The following is a 17737-nucleotide window of genomic DNA, read 5'->3' as shown; positions in this document are numbered from 1 at the left end:
ACAACATCCATGTGGGCAAGCTCAGGAAGTGCGGGTTAGACGAGTGCACAGTGAGGTAGACGGAGAACTGGCTGGACGGCAGCACTCAGAGGGTTGTGATAAACGGTGCCTAGTCTAGTTGGAGGCCTGTGGCCAGTGGCGTCCCTGAGGGGTCAGTACTGGGCCCAGTGCTGTTCAATATATTCATCAGTGCTGTGCAGTTTATTCATCAATGACTTGGAGGTGTGGACAGAGTGGCCCCTCAGCAAGTTTGCAGATGATACCAAACTGGATGGAGTGGTTAACACTCCAGGAAGCTGTGCTGCCCTTCAGAGGGACCTCGACATGTTGGAGAGTTGTTCAAAGAGGAAGCTCATGAGGTTCAACAAGGACAAGTGCAGCTCCTGCACCTAGGGAGGATTAACCCCAGGCAGCAGTGCAGGTTAGGGGCTGACCTGCTGGAAAGCAGCTCTGGGGAGAGGGATTGGGAGTTTTGGTGTGCAACAAATTCACCATGAGCTAGTAGTATGCCCTTGTGGCCAAGAATGCCAATGGGATTGAGGCCTGCATTAAAGCAACCAAAAGGATCAAGGGACTCGAGTGTCTATCTTACAAGGAAAGACTAAGCGAGCTTGGCCTGTTTAGCCTGTTTAGGAGAAGACTGAGACCTTCTCAACATGTACAGGCACCTGAAGGGAAGATGTAGAGAGGATGGGGCCAAACTCTTTTTGGTGACGACCAGTGCCAGAACAAGGGGTAATGGGTACAAACTGAAACACAGTTTGTTTCATCTCTATGTGAGGAAGAACTTCTACTACCGTGAGGGTGACAAAGCCCTGGAACACGCTGCCCAGGCAGGTTGTGGATTCTCCTTCTCTGGAGATATTCAAAAACTGTGTGGATGCAACCCTGCGCCACGTGCTCTGTGGTGTCCCTGCTAGAGCAAGGGGTGTTGGACTAGGTGATCTGTAGTGGTCCTTTCTGACCTCAACCATTCCATGATTCTGGGATTCTGGGAAGGAGCCTTGCTCCTTGTGCTCTTGGCCCTGTGGCCAGTGCGGAGCTGAGCGTGTGCGATGCCCTGTGCTCCCTTCTCAAGGGGACGCCTGGAGTGCCCGCTCTTAGGATGCTGACTAGGCCAGTGTTTGTGCTTGGGAATGCAGGAAGCAGCTGCTTCAGGCACAGGCAGACATCAGTGAGCACGTGAGCCTCCCTCCAGCTCCGTACGGGAGACGCCAGCATTGCGCTGGAGTAAGGAGGGAGTTGGGCAGCTCTGCAACACGGGCTGGCGAAGCAATGCCTTGCACAGGTGATCTCTGTTAGCCAGACCTGTAGCGTGGTGTCAGCTTATGGGTAACTGCTGACACGTGGCCGATGTCACTGTGAGCCGCTTGTGACCCTGCGTTGGTGGCAGAGGGCTGGCCGTGCCTCACAAGGGCCCGGGCTCAGTGTGCGAGTCTGCACAGCGCTGTCTGGTTGTCCTTCCTGCTTGGCACGGTCGTCTTCTTCTGAGGTACCGCAGGTACCACAGGGCGCTGACGATGGCTTGTGCTTGGAAGCAACGCTCAAAGCGCTGCTCGCTGCTGGGGGAAGTAGTTGCTTTCGTCCCTGACTTGGTGTTGGCTGAGGACTTGAAGCATGAGATCCGCCTTGCTCAGAGCTTCCATGGAGTCCTGCTCTTTGCGGATGTCTCAGGTGGGTGCAAGTGTTACGATGGGTAGGCATTGAGGAGAAGTCAGCGGCCCATGCCACTGGGATTTAGTGGGCCTTTTGGAACATCGTAGCGAATGGCTCAAAGGTGATCTCTTTGCTGCTGAGGTCTTCCCTTTGGGAGAAGTACCACTTGGATATTGCATGGCCATAGGCATGAGGTGAGGTGGCTGTGGGACATGCTAGAGAGCCCCAGCCAAGGGCTGGCGCTTGCTTATAATGTCTAGGGGTGAGAAGGGGCAAGCCATGTGCTCATGAGTGCGGGTGGAATGAGGCGGCTGTGCCCGCTGCCAGGGGCCCCTGCCTGTTCTCCTGACTTGTGTCTCTCTCTTGAGTGGGTGCAAGTGATGTGGGAAGTGCCGTGTCCTTGGTCCATGGAGACACTTGCTGATTTCTCTGTGCCGCTGTGTCCTTGTTTCAGGCTTCACTGCTCTGACAGAGAAGTTCAGTCAGAGCACCAGCCTCGACCGGGGTGCGGAGGAGGTGACGCAGACCCTCAACCTCTATATGGGTGACATCTTGGAAGGTAAGTGCTGCTCTGCAGGCGTGTGTGGGATTGGGCCACAAGGAGACAGCGGTGCCGGGCAGCTGCTGCTGCCTCCTTGAGCGGGCTGGGCCTTTCTGTGGCCCTGAGGGCCAGTGAGGACAGCTGGGCAATGCTTCTCCTGCTTTCTTTTGTGTGCAGAGATGTTGGCTTTTGGAGGGGACATCCTGAAGTTTGCTGGTAAAAGAGACTCAGCGCGGTGTGCTGCAGCTGCAGAGGAGCGCTGGGGGAAAGGAGGCCGGAGGCGCGGGGTGGCAGGGCCCGCAGGGGTGGCTCTCTTGGCCCCGTGGTGCTCGGAGGAGCTCTACATGGGGACCCAGGCTGGAGCTGCAGTGGGACGGCAATGACGGCAGCGGCTGCCAGGGCACCCTGGGAGCCTGGGCGTCGGGGCAGCCCATGGGAGAGGAGGGGTGGGGAGAGCCCTTGTGTCTGTGCTGCATGGCACCGGCTAGGAGGGAGGCCCATTTTCATCCAGCCGCCCGGGGCAACCTCTTCCTCTGCCCATGTGGCTGCTGCTGCAGCTGGCCAGGACGCGGGGAGGGTGTCCCCGTGCCCAGGGTGCTGCAGTTTGGGAGCAGGTCTTCACCCAAACACTGTTTACTCCGCGTGCCTGCTGGCTTCTGCTGTCGTGGCAGCTGCGGGAGGACTGTGTCTGATGGGAGCCTTCCCTGTGCCCTTGCTTTCCCTAGGGGATGCTGTGCTAGTGCTGTGGCGAGTAAATGAAGCCCAGCTGAGCAACACCATCAGCTTGGTGCTGCGCTGTAGCCAGCGGATCCAGCAGATGTACAGGGTGCGGAAGACAGATGTGGGCCTGAAGCTGCGCCTCAAGATAGGTATGGGGAGTGCTGGGCTGGCTGCAGTCGGCGCAGAGGCGTGCGTGGGGCTGTGCAGAGCCGCAGGGCACTTTGCAGCGTCGGGGAGAGGTGCTGATCCCTCCCTGCTCGGGCGGCTGCAGGTCTTTGCTGTGGGAGGCCCCTGTGTGTTCTCAGGCAGCCGTTTAGGAGCTGCCTGCATGCAAACCATGCAGAGAGTGAGCACAAGTACCAGTGTGCTGAGCCCATGGTGGAGTTTCCAATGGAGCCTGGGAAGAGTCCAACTGTGGGGGGCTGGGGAGGTGCAAAGGCTGTGTGCCTCAGCTCTGCCTGTCTCTCCCCAACAGGGATCTCCGCAGGGCACATGTCCTATGTGACTGTGGGAGATGAAAAGGAGAGGCGCTTCCTGATCCTTGGCCAGGCTGTGGATGACGTTTGGCAGGCCCAACATGCTGCCAATGCGAGCGACGTTATCCTGTCAGCCCACTGCTGGGAGCTCTGTGACCAGAGCAGGATCAGGACAAGGAGACTTGATGGTTGTACAGTGAAGGTGGGTGGGATGGCCTCTAGAGCCATTTGGAGGCCCTAGACATGGACCTGAGTTTGGAAGGTGTGAGAAGGCTGAGGAGGTGAAGGTGGATGGAGTTGCAGGTGTTGATGTAGATGGGGAGCTGTAGCTATTGCCCTTCTGTCTCAGGGATAACACGGGACTCTGCTTACTGGGTCTGAGGAGGGGGTCGTGGCACCTGGAAGGCTTTGGCCTTCGTCCACTGTGGGTCATGGAGATATCCTTGACCCCTTCTTGTTCTCTGTGCCTTTAGGTTACAGGCATGGACCAGATGTCTGAGAGTGAATATGAAGACATCTTGCCTCAAGTGAAGCGAGGCCGGCTGAACTCCTCTGTGCCTCAACAAACAGGTAAGGGTCAACTCCGTGCTCTTCTGGGGCCACCCAGAAAGATAGGGATGGGCTTCTTCAGGGGCCAGCGAGGAATGCCCTGTGCCCTCTCTCACTTGCGCTTAATGCTCATGCCTGTGAGCTTCATCCAGGGGCTGGCTGCTCCCTCCTCCTAGAAGGGGGCTGCTCTGGCTGAGCACCTGCAAGAGGAACAGAGATGCCAGTGGAGAAGAATTGTTTTCCCTGCGTTCCCGTGCCAGCCCCTGCTTCCCAGCACCCTCCTAGGCAGGCTCATGGCACCATGGCACCAGTGACCATGTGGCTCTTCCTCCCTTAGGCATCCTGAGGCCTGCTGTAACCCTGCCCCCTAATAACATTCTGGGGAAGCAGCTGCACAAGTACATCCCAGCAACTGTTGTGCGGAAGGTAAGCCTGAGCTGCTGGGAGATGCATTTTGGGAGGGGAGGAGGGCTTGTGCACTGCACAGAGGGAGTTCTCGAGAAAGCAGGCAAAGAAAAGGCTGGCTTAGGGAGACCCTGGTGCTACTGGGCACTGAGTGGCCCGTGCCAGAAGCCTGCCCGCCCAATGCTCCTGCTGAGAGAGGTAGGTGGTGGGAGGTGGATTTCCCTCTGCGTTTTCCAGTGCTACGGCTCTGGACATGCCTGTAGGGTAACAGGGAGCTTCCCCTGGAGTCCTAAGAGCATCACTGAGGGTGGCCTGTTGTGTCCATACCTGTAGCAAGGTGGTGTGTTCCTGGCAGTCATTTCTCTACTTAGTGATTCATTGCAGGATTGTGTTGCTTGTGCTGATGCTGGCTTTGCCCAGAGGGGAGGATTTATTCCTTGCTCTGATAGCACCTGCTCCTGCCCAGCTGTGTGCTCTCCTCTAGCCACTGCTGCAGGCAGCAGGGGCTCAGGCAGAGGTGGCTGCTGAAACTCTCCTGCTCTTGTCCTCCAGATCAATGACGGACAGACGCTGGACTGCTTATCTGAGCTGCGTCCGGTCAGCTGCCTCTTTGTCAAGCTGCACTTTGCAAGGGACGTCAGCTTACAGCACATGTGCAAGGGGATCCAGGACAGCAGCGTCATTATATCACGTATCATCTGTCCTTACAAGGGCCAGATCAACAAAATCTGCCTGTTTGACAAAGTGAGTGTGGGGCAGCTGTGCACCCCACAAAAGTGTGGGCAGCAAAGCAAAGGGAAGTGACTCTGTGTCTTGAGCAGTGGGCAAAAGCAAAGCAGCTCTGCCTTGGTGCTGGGATCAGCAGCCTCACGCTTGACGCTGCCCTGAAGCTCTACTGGGCTCCACGGAGCCTGGAATCACTTGGAAAGAGCCGATTGCTGTCGCCCTTGTCTCAAGGTGCGCTGCCTCCATCCTTGGCAGGGCTGCACGCTGCTGTGTGTGTTTGGACTCCCTGGAGACAAGGTGCCCAGCGAGAGCATCCACGCCTTGGAAAGTGCTCTCCGAATCTCCAAGGCGTGCGTCTCGAGGTTCACGAAGATCGAGTGAGTGGGCAGGCGTGAAGGGAGGCGGGCAGGCGTGAAGGGAGGCGGGCAGGCAGGGCTGTGCCCGGACCCTGCTGAATCCCTGTCCCTCTCTGTGTGTGCCAGGGCGGTGTCCGTTGGGGTCACGACCGGGACGGTGTTCTGTGGAGTCGTCGGCCACCGCGTGAGGCACGAGTACACAGGTAGGACTGGGCCACCCGAGGAGCGCGCGCCTGGGGGCTCTGTGCAGGCAGAGCCGCGCGCCAAAGGAAGCGGCGGAGCGGCAGGGAGCAGCCCGTGGCCCGTGTCTGCTGGGCCGGGCCTAGGGCTGGGCCTGTGGTCTAGCGGGGATGGCAGAGCAGAGCGGGGGCACTGTGGTGGGGGGAATGGGGCCTTGCTGCCCTTTGGGCTGTGCTCCCAGGGGTCGGGGGCTTGCCTGTGCTGCAGGCCAGGCAGCCCTTGGCCCTGGAGGCTGCAGTGGGTTGGTCTCCTAAGCATGTCGATGTGCGCTCTCTCTCTGTGGCAGTCATCGGCCAGAAGGTGAACTTGGCAGCCCGGCTGATGGAGTGCTATCCTGGGGTAGTGTCGTGCGACACAGCGACCTACGCTGCCTCTCAGCTGCCCCATAGCTGCTTCAAGGAGCTGCCCGAGGTGAAGATGAAGGGGGTTGTTGATCCTGGCACCATCCATCAATACCTGGGCATCTCGGAAGAGCTGTGAGTGTCCTTGTTGAGCAGGCTGCTTGGGAGCACGTGGAGCCGCGGGTCAACTCTTGGTCAGCACAGAACAGCTGGGCAGAAAGAGAGCAAGCTGGGCCCTGCCTGGGCCTCCGTCCCTGGGGTTGAGAACATGGAAAGCCAGGGCATGGCTCTGCTTTTGGCCTGCCTAGCCATGGGACTCCTGCTCTTAGGAGACTAGGAGTGATGCCGTAGGGAGAGAGAAGGCTGCTGGGTGTCTGTAGGCACAGGGGGCCTTGCAGCCCCTCTCCAGGTAGCAGGGCCTTTCTGCTTGTTGTGCTTGCTGCATTTGAATGTTATCCTGGCTTGAACAGATAGTTTTTTTTCTTGCTCATCTTCACCTTCTCAGCATCTGCTGTAAGGCCCTGCTTCTCCAAGTTGTTCCTTGTGAGCAAAGTCCAGGGAAGCAGTTGGCAGGAACAATGGATGGAGTGTGGGCAGCACACGAGGTCACTGCAAAGAAGAGTGGGCACCCAAGAGCACACCCACAGCTCCATGCATGACACTACACCCTCCAGCTTCTGCCTACTGAATTGACTTTATTTTTTCTCTTTCTCCTGCTAGCATATTTGGCATGGAGCTCAAAAAGGAGAGGCCCAAGAATTCCCCCTTGCTCGGTAGGTGGAGAACACCTGGGTCTCCTGAACGCCCATCTCCTGCCCTTGAGACCAGCTAGTCCCACGGAGGGAAATGGGGAGGCAGGGAGGGAGGGCAGGTGCCATGATGGCAAGAGGGAAGGGTGCCAATGGTTCTTTGCTTTTGAGCTTGCTGCAACTGCCTGCTCTCTTGCTTGTCTTTGCAGGCCGGGAGAAGGAGATTGCCCTCTTTCAAAGCTATGTGCAAGGCTATGTGGCTAGGAAGGAAAGCCACATCCTGGCACTTGAGGGCATGAAAGGCTCTGGAAAGAGCCATTTACTCGCCGAGCTTGCCAATTTAGGCCGGGCTGCTGGGCACAGGTGAGTGCAGTTGAGCAGTGTGGGTGCATTGCCTCCCCTGCCCTCCTACTGATACTCACAGGATCTTCAAGGTCCCCTGCCAGTGTGCCTGGCCCTTGGGCTGTAGCAGCCCTCGTAAGGCAACGTCTCCATGCACCTGGGAGCAGAGCAGCCGCGTGCTCCCCTCCTAGCTCTTGAGGGAGCTAGAAGGGTCTTCTGCAGCCCCTGCTGTTGAGCTTTGGGCCAGGCACAAAGCAAAGTAGAGCCTGAGCCCATGGCATTTCCTGCAGCTGCAGACTGAAGGGAATAAGCCCAAGTGGCCTGCCTGACAAATGCTGCTGGCATTGAGGGGCTGGCCTGGGGCTGTTATGTCCAGAGTACCCTTGCTCTCAGCCCCAGATTGTGCCTCTCCCTAAGAACGGTGCTTTGGAGGTCTGGGGCTCTTTGGGGCCCTCTCTGAAGCTCGGTGCCTTTTGCTTTTGCATGGCAGGGTAGTGGCTGTGGAGCTGACGGAGCTCAGCCTGAAGCAGGACTACTCTGTTGTGCGAGTGATGATAGCCATGGCAATGGGTCTGCAGGCCTGCAAATCCTGCAGCGCCAGGCAACTCGTGCTGCAGGAGAAACTCCAAGGAGTCCTGGAAGAGAGCAGCTACTGTCTCCTCAATGGCTGTTTCCTGGTGAAGGTGAGAGCGAGAGCCCTCTCTGGCCGGGGCCAAGGTCTGCTTGTGAGACGTCCTGTGGCAGTGGTCATTTGGCTGCTCTCCTGGGCAGTGGCCTTAGCTTCTGGTGGAAAGAGCTGGGGATAGCACAGACTTGTGTGTGGTCCCAGCATGCAGCTCCCTGTTTGGAGTGAGTTCAAGCACCAGGCTGCTGCCGGCAGTTCAGCGGCCTGGCAAGGCCATTGCAGAGAGGCTTTGAGATGGGGCTGATGAGCTGGTGCTGAGCTCGCCACTGCCTGAGCACTCTGCCCCCTCCCAGAATACCCACTGTGAGGAAACAAGCTCTTCTCCTCTTGCCACCCTCTGCCTTCCTCCCTCACCTCCAACACACTGGCTAGAAGCCCTCTGCCAGAGAGCCTCAGCAGGAGCTCTTCTCTAGGCTCAAGCTGGCGTCCACACTGTCTCCTCCCCATTGTGTGGAGGAGAGCTAAGATGCTGAGGGCAGCGGAGTTTTGCTTGGTTGGGCTTGTGTGCTGGGTTGTCTTGCTGAAATGCCCTGAAAGGCTGTTTCTCTGTGCCTGTGCTTTTTGGGCAGTTTCCTGTCTCAGAGAAGATTTCACGGATGAGTGGAGCTCAAAGGGCACTGGAAGAGGAGCTGGCTTTTAAGAAAGTGCTGCAGAAGGTGAGCAATTCTCTCCCTCATGGACCAGAGAAGGAAAGCAAGCCAACAGGTTGAGGGTTCTGCAGCAGAGTGCTGGGAGGTGGCAGGAGGATGATGTACTGGAGTCATTGCCCATCAGAGGCTAAACGTCCCGTGCCAACCCCCGGGTAACTTTCCTCCTGTCAAGACAGAGGACTCGTAGTCAGGAGGAGGAATGGAGTCTTTCTGCACCCCCTTGTCCAAGAGACCTTCAAGTCTCAGAGAAAGAAAGAGTTGGGGAGATACTGAACCGCTAAGTAGCTAGGGAGAGGAAAGTGGCTGCAGAGCGTTCTCTGTCTGGAGAGGGGCTGGCCAAAGTCCCTCCCAGTGAAGATGCATGAGAATTGCTCAGAATCCAGCTCGAATAACCTGTTTGTTTCAGACTTTTGAAGACAACATCCTCTTTCTTGTTGACAACGCGCACCACATCGACTCTTCCTCCTGGGCTGTTATGTCACACGTGCTCAGAGACGTCCCAAGTTTTATGGTCATGGGCTTTGCTCCTGATCCCTGCAGAGGACAGAGGCTCTGCAAAGCTGCAGCAGACATCATGAAGTTGCAGCAAACAACCTGTATTCATCTGGAGGAGCTGAACCCTGCAGCAGTCGTGCAGAAAGCCTGCCAGTACCTCGGGGTGGTCAGTGTGCCCCATGACCTAGAGACGTAAGTGGCAGGCAGGGCCGCTGAGCTCTGTTTTTTCTGTGGCTTTCAGCAAGCGCTGTGTCTTCAGGACAGCTCATGTGCCAAAGACAGGGGGAGTCGCGGCTGGTGAAGAGGCTGCTCTGAGGAGGGTCCTGCCTTCCTTTGCCTGTGTCACTCCCAGCTGCATCTGCTCCTTTCCAGGTTCCTGATGCAGAGAAGCAGTGGGATGCCCTACTACTGTGAGGAACTGCTGCGCTACCTCCACGAGCACAACATGCTCTTGCTCCGTCCCCTACGGAAGGATGATGGAACGGAGGCCAAGTGGGAGACCCTCTTCAGTAAGCACCTTTGTGTCTGACTGCCTAGTTGGTGTGGTCCATCTTTCACTGCCCCTTCTTGTCGTGTTCCCCTGTGAGTTTGGCACGGCCAGATGGGGCAGGAGTCCAGAGCCTGGTCTCCATCAGGTGTGGGTTCCTGTGTGCCTTGCTGCTGCAATAGGCCAAGCACATGCTGGGGACTGGGGTGGCTTTGCGAGGGTCAACAGCAATGCCAATGTGGCAGAAAATGTCAAATGGCGATAAGAGGTGCTCCCTAGCACTAAGCTAAGCCCTGCTTTGGTCAGGAACGAGCATGAGCTGAGGTGGTTCATACCTGGAGCAGTGCTGCGAGTCCCGTGGCTGCAGTTTCCCTTGTCTGCAGCCCTGCAGCCAAACATGGCAGGATTCATCCTGCTGCTGCCAGGCCTCGGTGGCTCTAAGCCCTGCTGGGGGTGAATGCGAAAGAGAGGAGGATGGAGGGAGGGAAGATCCGTAATCCTTGCAAGCTCAAGCTGCGGGACGAAGGGTCTCCCTCATGATAATCGCTTTATCCTGCTCTCTTGCTCCACTCAGCTTCTGTGATGGAGGCTCCTCGTGTTGGCCCATCCAGAAGGTCCAGCATGCGCCAGGACTGCAGGGTGTGCACCATCAAAGCTGATGTGAACCTGCAGCACACCGTGCTTCCACCCACCCTGAAAGGTGAGGGGCTGAGCCCTGCTGTACCTGCAGCATTCGCTCGGAGGTTTCTCCTTTCCCCGGTCCCTGCTCCATGTGATTGCAGGTTAGCTGCGCCGTGTTCAAGATGTGTGCCTTGCATTGCCCTTGACCAATGGGTTTGGTCCCAAGGAAGAAAGGCTAAATGCTAGTGCTTCCTGCATTGAAGAGAATGCAGCCTCGCTGGGCTCAGCCTTGGGAGAGGGCAGGAGACAGATGCGTGTCCTGTTTTTGTCAGGGATTGCGCTGACTGAGCTGGACAGCATGAATTTCTCAGAACGGATGGTTCTGAAGTGTGCAGCCATCATTGGGCCGATGTTCACCACGGAGCTGCTGTTCCACATCCTTCCCAAGTGGACCAGGGCCAAGATGAATCAGATCCTGGCCATGTTGGTGAAAAGCAACATCTTGAGGTGGCAGAATTCCAAAACGGTGGCAGAAGACAGCAGTGTTTCCCTCAAGTGGTCTGCCACAACTCAGGAGGAACAGAAAGGTAAGTGGTGATAAGAGGAGCCCAGGAGCACCATGGGCTTCTGCTGCTCCTGGCACTGCTCCTGCTGGGGCTCCGCAGGGCATGGCGCACTGCCCCTCTGGCCATGTGTAATGGCCAGGGCAGCCTCACTGTTGGGGTTGGGTTGGGATGGGGAGCATAGCAGGGAGGGACTGCTCTTCAGAGATTGCAAAGCAGGAGCTGTCTGAGGCTTCCTTGTGCTGATGGTTGCAGTGCAGCTGACTGCTGTCTGTTGGGACGCAGAGCAGAGCAGCAGCCTGTTGCATGGGCCATGCTAGTCTCAGCGAGGCAAGGGGACCCTTTTGCTCGAGTGCGGCGGGGCACTGAGTGCAGGAGCGCTGCTTTCCTGCCAAGGATCCCCGCCGAGGGCTCCCCGTCCTTCATGCGCTGGCTGTGACGGCCCTGAGCCGTGGCCCCAGCTCTGGCTGTTGCAGCACCCCGTTGCCTTTCAGAGGAGCAGCAGAGCGAGGAGCTGCAGGCCGACGTCCTGGCCTTCCGCGCGCCGCTGCTGCGGGAGGCCGCCTACGAGCTGTGGCCCAAGGCGCAGAGGGCGGCCATGCACCGCAAGTGCGCAGCCTTCCTGGAGGAGCAGGCGCACAAGTGCCAGTGCTGCGGCGGAGGGGACTTTGTGGCCTTCCACCGCTTGGCCGTCAGCAGCACCCAGGAGGGAGAGAGCTGGGACAACGATGCTGGCAAAGGCTGCTCTGCCAGCTGGACAAACGTGGAGACCGTGGGGGATGAGCTCCCTGCCACTACGGGTATGCTGCCTGCGTGCTCTGCAGCCTGGGCCTTCCCACGGTGCTTGCACTATTCCTGGGGGTGCTCCTCTGTCTCCAACCGTGTCTGCAGAAGCAGTTCCCCGAAACACAGGGGTGCTTTCAGTGCAGTGCAGTTGCTTTCCCAAGACTAGCTGAGTCCTCCCCTGAGCACATCTGCACAGCTCAAGGCATGCTGTGCACAGAGCAGAGAGCATCTGTCCCCTTGGGCACCCTCGTGCCTTTCCCTGGAATCACCAGAGAGCAGCCCCTCTCCCGGCAGTGACAAGAGCCTTGGGGTGCACCCCGCAGCCCAGCAGGTCAAGGTGCATTTCCTGGTGGGCGTGCTACCCTTGCCCAAAACATAACACACCTGCAGAGAAGGGAGATCTTGGGGAAAAGTGGCCAGGAAAAGAGGTGCCGTCCATGCCGTGGCTCTCCTTTCTTGCTGACAGATTATGCAAGATGCAACTTGTGCCCCTTGAGAACTGAGGGAATATTTAACTCATGCTTTGTTTGCAGATCCTGCAGGATCCCAGCAGAATAAAATGAGCTTCTGGGATGAGACCTTACGGTGAGGAGAGCAGCATTTGATTATTAGTGGAAGTCAGTGGCCTCAGGGTCTCCAGCGGGGCATTGGAGTTCCCAGCTTTGCCTACTGGCTGTGACCCCAGCCGAGGAAAGGGCCAGCCTGCTGGATGGGAGCTGGGATGTGATGGCTTGAGGAAGCCAGGGGGATCACAGTGAGGACCGTCCCATTGTGGTGCAGCAGCCCTGGCATCCTAGGGTTTTCTGGCTGTAAGAGAGCCCTGCTGCAAGCTGGGCATTGCAGTGCTAGAATGCGAGTGTCAGGTGCGCTAGGACGTGCTCTTCCTCGAGGCAGGCAGAGCAGGGCAGGTGATGCTAGCGTGTCTCCTCTTTCTCTGTGATCTTGTCTCCAAACAGAACCACGGAACAGTTTATGGCCAGGACAGAGCAGACGGTGCCCAACAAGACCAAAGAGATGCCCGGTGCCACCTGCTCCTGTGAATGCAAGGCCACTGTGGACTTGGTGCTCGTGCCCTTGGCTCACCACCACCTGGAAATGGGCAACGATGCCAGGGCAATTTATTACCTGCTGGAGAGTGCTGCTGCCTACTTGCACGTCTCCAACAACTACCTGGTGAGCCGGCCTGCTTGCCAGAGCCCCGTGCACATGGAGCCCTCCCAGTTGCCTTGCCCTGGGAAAGCCCATTTCCCCCTTGAGAAAGGACAGGCCTCTGTGGCACCTGGGCATGAATGACTGTGCTCAGACCCAGGCTCTTCCTCCTGCTTGCCTCTCCTGTGGCAAGAGGAGCACGACCTTGGCACGAGGTGCACCTGCAAGGAGTGCTGTGCTGTGTGTGAGGGTGGGCATTGCTGGGGCAGAGGTGACCCGTCCTCAGAGAGATGCGGGAGGCAAGCAGGTCGCAGTGGTGGGGCTTCATGCAGGATCCGCACCGACGCTCACCTGCTCTCCGTGTGCTTGTCCAAAGGCCTTCACCAGCCTGAAGAAAGCCGAGGCCCTGAGGAGCTCCTTGAGTAAGGAAGGCAAGGGGCTGGCCAGCTTTGAAGAAGCCGCCTTCCTCAGCCTGAAAGGGGAGGTAAAGTGACAGGGAGGACCTGAGGGCTCTGCTGGCGGGAGGACTTGCACAGCCTCCTGGGGGCCCTGGGGCGGTTGTGGTGACATTCCTGGCATTTGGAGGCACGGGCGGCTGCTCTGCACAGTGTCTTCTGTGAGCCCTTCGCCCTCCAGCCAAAGGCAGTCAAGGCCCTTGGCCCTGAATCAGCCACAGCCTTGAAAGTTGGTGTGTCCTCAGTGGGAGCCCCTTGGGACTGTCCTTACAGCCCTTCTCCCATGCAGGTCTGCTACAATATGGGGTGCATGGACTTGGCAGAGAAGACCATCAGAAAGGCACTGAGCCTGCTGAAGAGGAAATTCCCAGTCACCTCGGCGGGTGTCTTCTTCAAGTCTCTGCTGGAGAAGTCGCCCCATGGCTCTTATAGGAAGAGCAGAGACTCCTCCACCCCTCAAGAAGCAGGGTAAGACCCTGACGGGAAAGGGAAGGCAAGAACGAGCCATTTCCGTGCTGGCCTGAGGCCCTTGACCCACAACTGCCTCAGCTTCACTGCAGAGCGTAGCTCTTAGCATGGGGAAAGGTGCAGAAGGCCCTGGAGGCTGATGGATGGTGGGGTGGCCTGTGCTGGGTGTTCGGGATGGTGTGGGTGAGAGCAGGGAGCTGTTAGCCGGGGTAGAGGCTGCAAAGGCAGTAGCCAGTAACCAGGCTGCCATGCAGCAGCCCTTTTGCTCCCTGCGCCGTGGTGCCAGCACGTCCTTGTGAGCAGTCATCTTTCCCCGGTGCTGCTTATTGCCCCCCTCCCACAAGCCCTGCCTGCCTGAGCAGCCTCCTGTGCTCCCCGGCTGCCCCTGGCCCCCTCACTCAGCCCCCTGTAGCTCGTGGCTGGGCCCAGCAGCTTCTCTTGTGCGGCAGGAGGGAGAGACTCCCCTGGCTGTTCCGGCAGAGCCGCTGCCTTGCCCTCCTGCGGCAGCTCTTCAGCCAGCGGAACACGTCCAGCGGGCAGAGGCTCTCGCGCCTGGCAGCGCGCATGAAGCTCCGCGCGGACGTGGAGTCGGAGCACGCGAGTCACGTGAGTGCCTGCTCTCTGCAGCAGTAGCAGACGTGTTTCTGACAGAGCTCCTTTGCCCTGCTGGCAAGAAGAGGCCAAATGCCACGGGGATGGCCACATGGTTGAGGTTTTTTTTTTGCAAGCCTCTAGGAGGCATGGGTGTTGTTGGTTTGGGTTGCTCCTCCCATGGGACTGGTTTCCTGATTGTAACCAGTTTCTGTACTGTGGGATTTCCTTGTGACCATTTATATAAACCTAGTGTTTAGAAGCACCCTGTGGCCCTTGTCGTGACATGGCCATAATCAGAAGAGCATAAGAAGAGTTGGTCATCTGAGACCAACTCTTGGGTGAGAGGCTTGTGAGTAAAAGAGAAGAGGGAAAGCGCCCATTGGGTTCATGGCCTGTGTCCCCTACGCCAGAGAATCCCCTTGGGGAGATTTAGTGTTTTGCACACTCATCTCTTTGGACCATTTCAGATCCTGCGGTCCTACATGGAGCACGCGCAGCACTGCCAGGAGCTGGGCAGCCTGGATGAGTGGCTGCAGTACGGGTGGGCGGCCGTGCGGCTCAGCGCTGACGTGGAGCCTTTTGAAGGAGGGGTGCTCAGTGCTGCGGAAAGGGCCCAGGCCCTGTCCCATCTGAACCTCAGCCTGGGAAATCTGCCCCTCTCTGTCACCGTCGGTAGGTAGTGCCCGCACTCCCTGTGAGAAGAGCTCTCTGCAGAGAGAGCCTGTGCGAGTCTGCTTCTGTCTTGCCAGGCTATCGCGCAATGAGCCTGAGCATGGAGCTGGAGAAGCCCGACCTGGACTCCAAGGTCCTCAACCCGCTCTTCACCGCGCTCTTTCTGCAGATGAGGTAATCCTGCTGCTGCACACCCTGCCCTTGCGCGCTGTCAGGGTGTCACTGCAAAGGCCAATGGAGTTGGCAGAAAGAGCAAAGGAGGGAAAGGGCGGGAAGATGGGAGGGGAATGGGAAGCATTTGGAGGTGCTGGCTTGGATGCCACACCAAGGAGGTGCTCCATGGAGGCTCGTTGTGTTCCTCCGCAGGTACCCAGAGTGTGCAGAAGTGCTCTCCAGGCTAGAGAAGCAGGTGGCTGGAGAGCACAGGATCGCTGGGCAGGCCTGCTTCTTCTCCTGCTGCCTCGACCTCCTGCTTTATGCTGGTAAGTGCTCAGTGAGGAGGTCTGCAGAGAGGCAGGAGGCTTGCAGAAATGACTTTTCTCCTGATAAAACACTGAGCCCAGAGGCTCCAAGCAATCCTTTGGCTCCTTCAGCAGTGTGCTTGCCCATTTGGCTCTGTGGGTGTCTCTCTTTCCTTCCCTCTCCCGCTTCCTCTCTCTTTTTCTGCATTGTATACAGATGATCCCAGAGTAAGGTCAAAATGCTTGCAATTCCCATCTTTGCTTGGTGTGTTTCGGGAGATTCTCGCTTCTGAAAATTCTTCTCAGGCTCCCTCTGCTCTGGCTCCTGGGGAAGCGGGCACAGTTGTGCTCGTGTGTGCCTGACCAGGAGGTCCCTTGGAGCCCATGCGCTGCAGTCACTCTCATTTGCTGATCAATGGCAGCAGCTCTCGGTTGGTGCTAGCAAGCTGCTCCTTAAAAGGACACTGATGTGAAGATTGAATAGCCCTGAGGAGCTGGGGGAGAGCTCCAGGCCTTGCATCGCTCCTCTTAGTTTTTGCTTGCCCTCTGAGTGCTTCCCAATCCTAAAATGGGCCAGCTGTGCTTGAGCTTTCTCCTACTATGAGGGCCTGAGGAAAAGCAAGGCAGCGGAGGGCAGTGCTGCTTCTCTGAGATATGTTTGTATTACACAGGCTGGGAGTACAAGTCATTTGAGGAGTGCTGGAGATTCATAGAGAAGAATAAAGACAACTGCACCCTCAAGTCTCAGAATAGCATCCTGCTGCGGCTGTATTCGTCCCTGGCTCTTTGGTACGTTACACACTTGCTCTGAGTGGAGTGGCAAGAGGCCCCCAGCAGTGAGTGATTCTCATGGGGGAGGTGGGAGCTGTGGGTTTTTCATGTCACTCGTCCTGTGTCCAACAAGGCGGCTGTCCCTGGAGATGAAAAGGACTAGTGGGGAGAGGCTGTGCACTGGGAGCAAGATGGCCGGGAGAGAGCCCAGAAGAGAGCCCAATTCCTGCTCGTCTCTACACAATGTGTGCCTGTTTCTCTGTAGGTTTGCGAGGCTTGGGCAGTGGGACAGCTTCCAGCAGCCCTTTGAAAAGGCCAAGTGGCTGCTGAAGAGAGCCGACAGCTCCTTTTTGGCTACCCAAGCCCGCACGCGGATGCTGGAGTGCTACACCCTGGTGCTGAAGAATGACCTGGAGCACAGCTTGTCGAGGGCCCGTGAGAGCAGCCGAGGGGCTCTAAGGGTGAGGGACCAGGAGGAAGGGCATGTGCTGTGAGGGGGTGCAGGGAAAGCTGCCGTGGCCTAACAAGGCCGGGTGGAAGCAGCTGTGATGGGATGGAGCCAGGGCACAGGCAGAGCAGAGTGGCTTAAGAGAAGACCATGGCAAAAGCCTCCTGCTGTAATGCCTGCTCTAAAGGAGGGCTTGTGGCTCCGCAGAGCTTTGTGCACTTTGCCTGCCTTGCCAGCTGTGCACTCCTGGTTGCTTTGTGGCTGCTTTTCTCCTTGGGGAACAGGTGCTGCAGTGGAGCTCCATGCCTTATCCTGACGTTCCTCTCCCTTGTTCTCTCGGTAGCTTGCAGAAGAGGTTCTCTGTCGCTGCTCTGCATGCCCCGTCTTCTACCCCAGAGTCCAACACCTGAGAGCCTACCTTTTCCATGTGCTGGGGAACAAAGCAGAGAGCCTTGCATGCCTCAACCAGGCCCTCCAAGCCTCTAAGGTGCATGGCAACCTTCTGGAGAAGACATGGCTGGAGATGAGCACCGTAAGTTGATGTTCCTTGTCTCTGAGTTGCTTCCTGGGCAGAGGAGCAGCATGCCCTAGGAGAAGGTGGCACCAAGAGCACTGCAGCAGGTGGATGTAGGGCCAGCACCCAAGAGAGCCTCAAGAGCAGGCTCTGACAGCCCTTGGGGAGCCCCTCAGCAGGAGGGCAGTGGCAGCTGCGCTGTGTCTCACGCAGGCAGGGCTGGAAGGGCACCTGAGGAAGCAGCAGGCACTGCAGCTGCTCCTCTGCGGCATCTCTGCTGCGCTGAGGAGAGGTGAAGCTGAATCTTTGCCTCTCCCTTAAGGCAGCTGTGGGAGCCCAGCAGTCGTCACTTGCTTTCCCTCTCCTTGCCCTCCCTCATGGGCTTTTGCAGTATGGCAAGAGGGTTGGGGGAAGGAACAAGCTCCCACGAGAGGCTGTGCTTCCTTTTCCAGACAGCAGTTACAGCTCCGGGGCTCTCCTGTTCTTCTCAGCTATCACTTTTTTTTTTTATTTTTCCTTAGGAGTTGTGGTTCAGTGAACGGGGCCCTGTGGAAGATCTGTGGCTGAAGACAGCACCCCATTTTCCACATCTGTTTGAAGCAGAGCCAGAAGAGTGCAGCTGCAGGTACCTGCTGAAGCTGCCCACACTGCAGCATGAGGATGCGTTCTGAGGAATTAAATAATTAAACCATGCCGTTCTCTCTGTGGTCTGTGGATCCAGGCAGAACACTGAAAGAGGACGCTGAAGGCGTGCAAGGAGTGTCTGGGGCCTGGGTGGTTTATGGAGAAAGCTAGACTGTGGGGAAGCTGTCACTGA

General features: G+C 57.7%; 2 protein-coding genes and 1 pseudogene across 2 annotated transcripts in view; all 3 read left to right on the top strand.

Moving 5' to 3' along the window:
- LOC148591750 (ras GTPase-activating protein nGAP-like) overlaps positions 1 to 17737 on the top strand; it is a 113237-nt gene that overhangs the window by 59086 nt on the left and 36414 nt on the right.
- On the top strand, positions 739 to 6149 carry LOC148591753 (adenylate cyclase type 10-like; annotated as a pseudogene).
- LOC148591752 (adenylate cyclase type 10-like) lies at positions 7046 to 17591 on the top strand. Its single transcript, XM_088537008.1, has 20 exons — positions 7046 to 7122; positions 7592 to 7784; positions 8356 to 8442; positions 8843 to 9123; positions 9304 to 9440; positions 9993 to 10118; positions 10372 to 10626; positions 11064 to 11402; positions 11922 to 11973; positions 12345 to 12561; positions 12914 to 13021; positions 13282 to 13460; positions 13910 to 14066; positions 14522 to 14726; positions 14804 to 14900; positions 15093 to 15208; positions 15859 to 15976; positions 16224 to 16419; positions 16750 to 16938; positions 17442 to 17591. The coding sequence occupies exons 1-20, from the start codon at positions 7055 to 7057 to the stop codon at positions 17589 to 17591; spliced, it is 3270 nt and encodes a 1089-aa protein (XP_088393134.1). The 5' UTR covers positions 7046 to 7054.

This window comes from Tinamus guttatus, unplaced genomic scaffold (genome assembly GCF_059628265.1).
Source record: "Tinamus guttatus ecotype Peru unplaced genomic scaffold, ASM5962826v1 Tinamus_guttatus_pri_ptg000712l, whole genome shotgun sequence".
Taxonomy (NCBI): Eukaryota; Metazoa; Chordata; class Aves; order Tinamiformes; family Tinamidae; genus Tinamus; species Tinamus guttatus.
This window is presented reverse-complemented; position numbering and strand designations above follow the sequence as displayed.

Coding starts and splice junctions, on each gene's coding strand:
- LOC148591752 (XM_088537008.1), top strand. CDS start 7,055: ATGAAAGGCTCTGGAAAGAGCCATTTACTCGCCGAGCTTGCCAATTTA. Junction 13,022..13,281: donor TCCTCAGCCTGAAAGGGGAG/GTAAAGTGACAG, acceptor TCTCCCATGCAG/GTCTGCTACAATATGGGGTG. Junction 16,420..16,749: donor GCAGCCGAGGGGCTCTAAGG/GTGAGGGACCAG, acceptor TTCTCTCGGTAG/CTTGCAGAAGAGGTTCTCTG.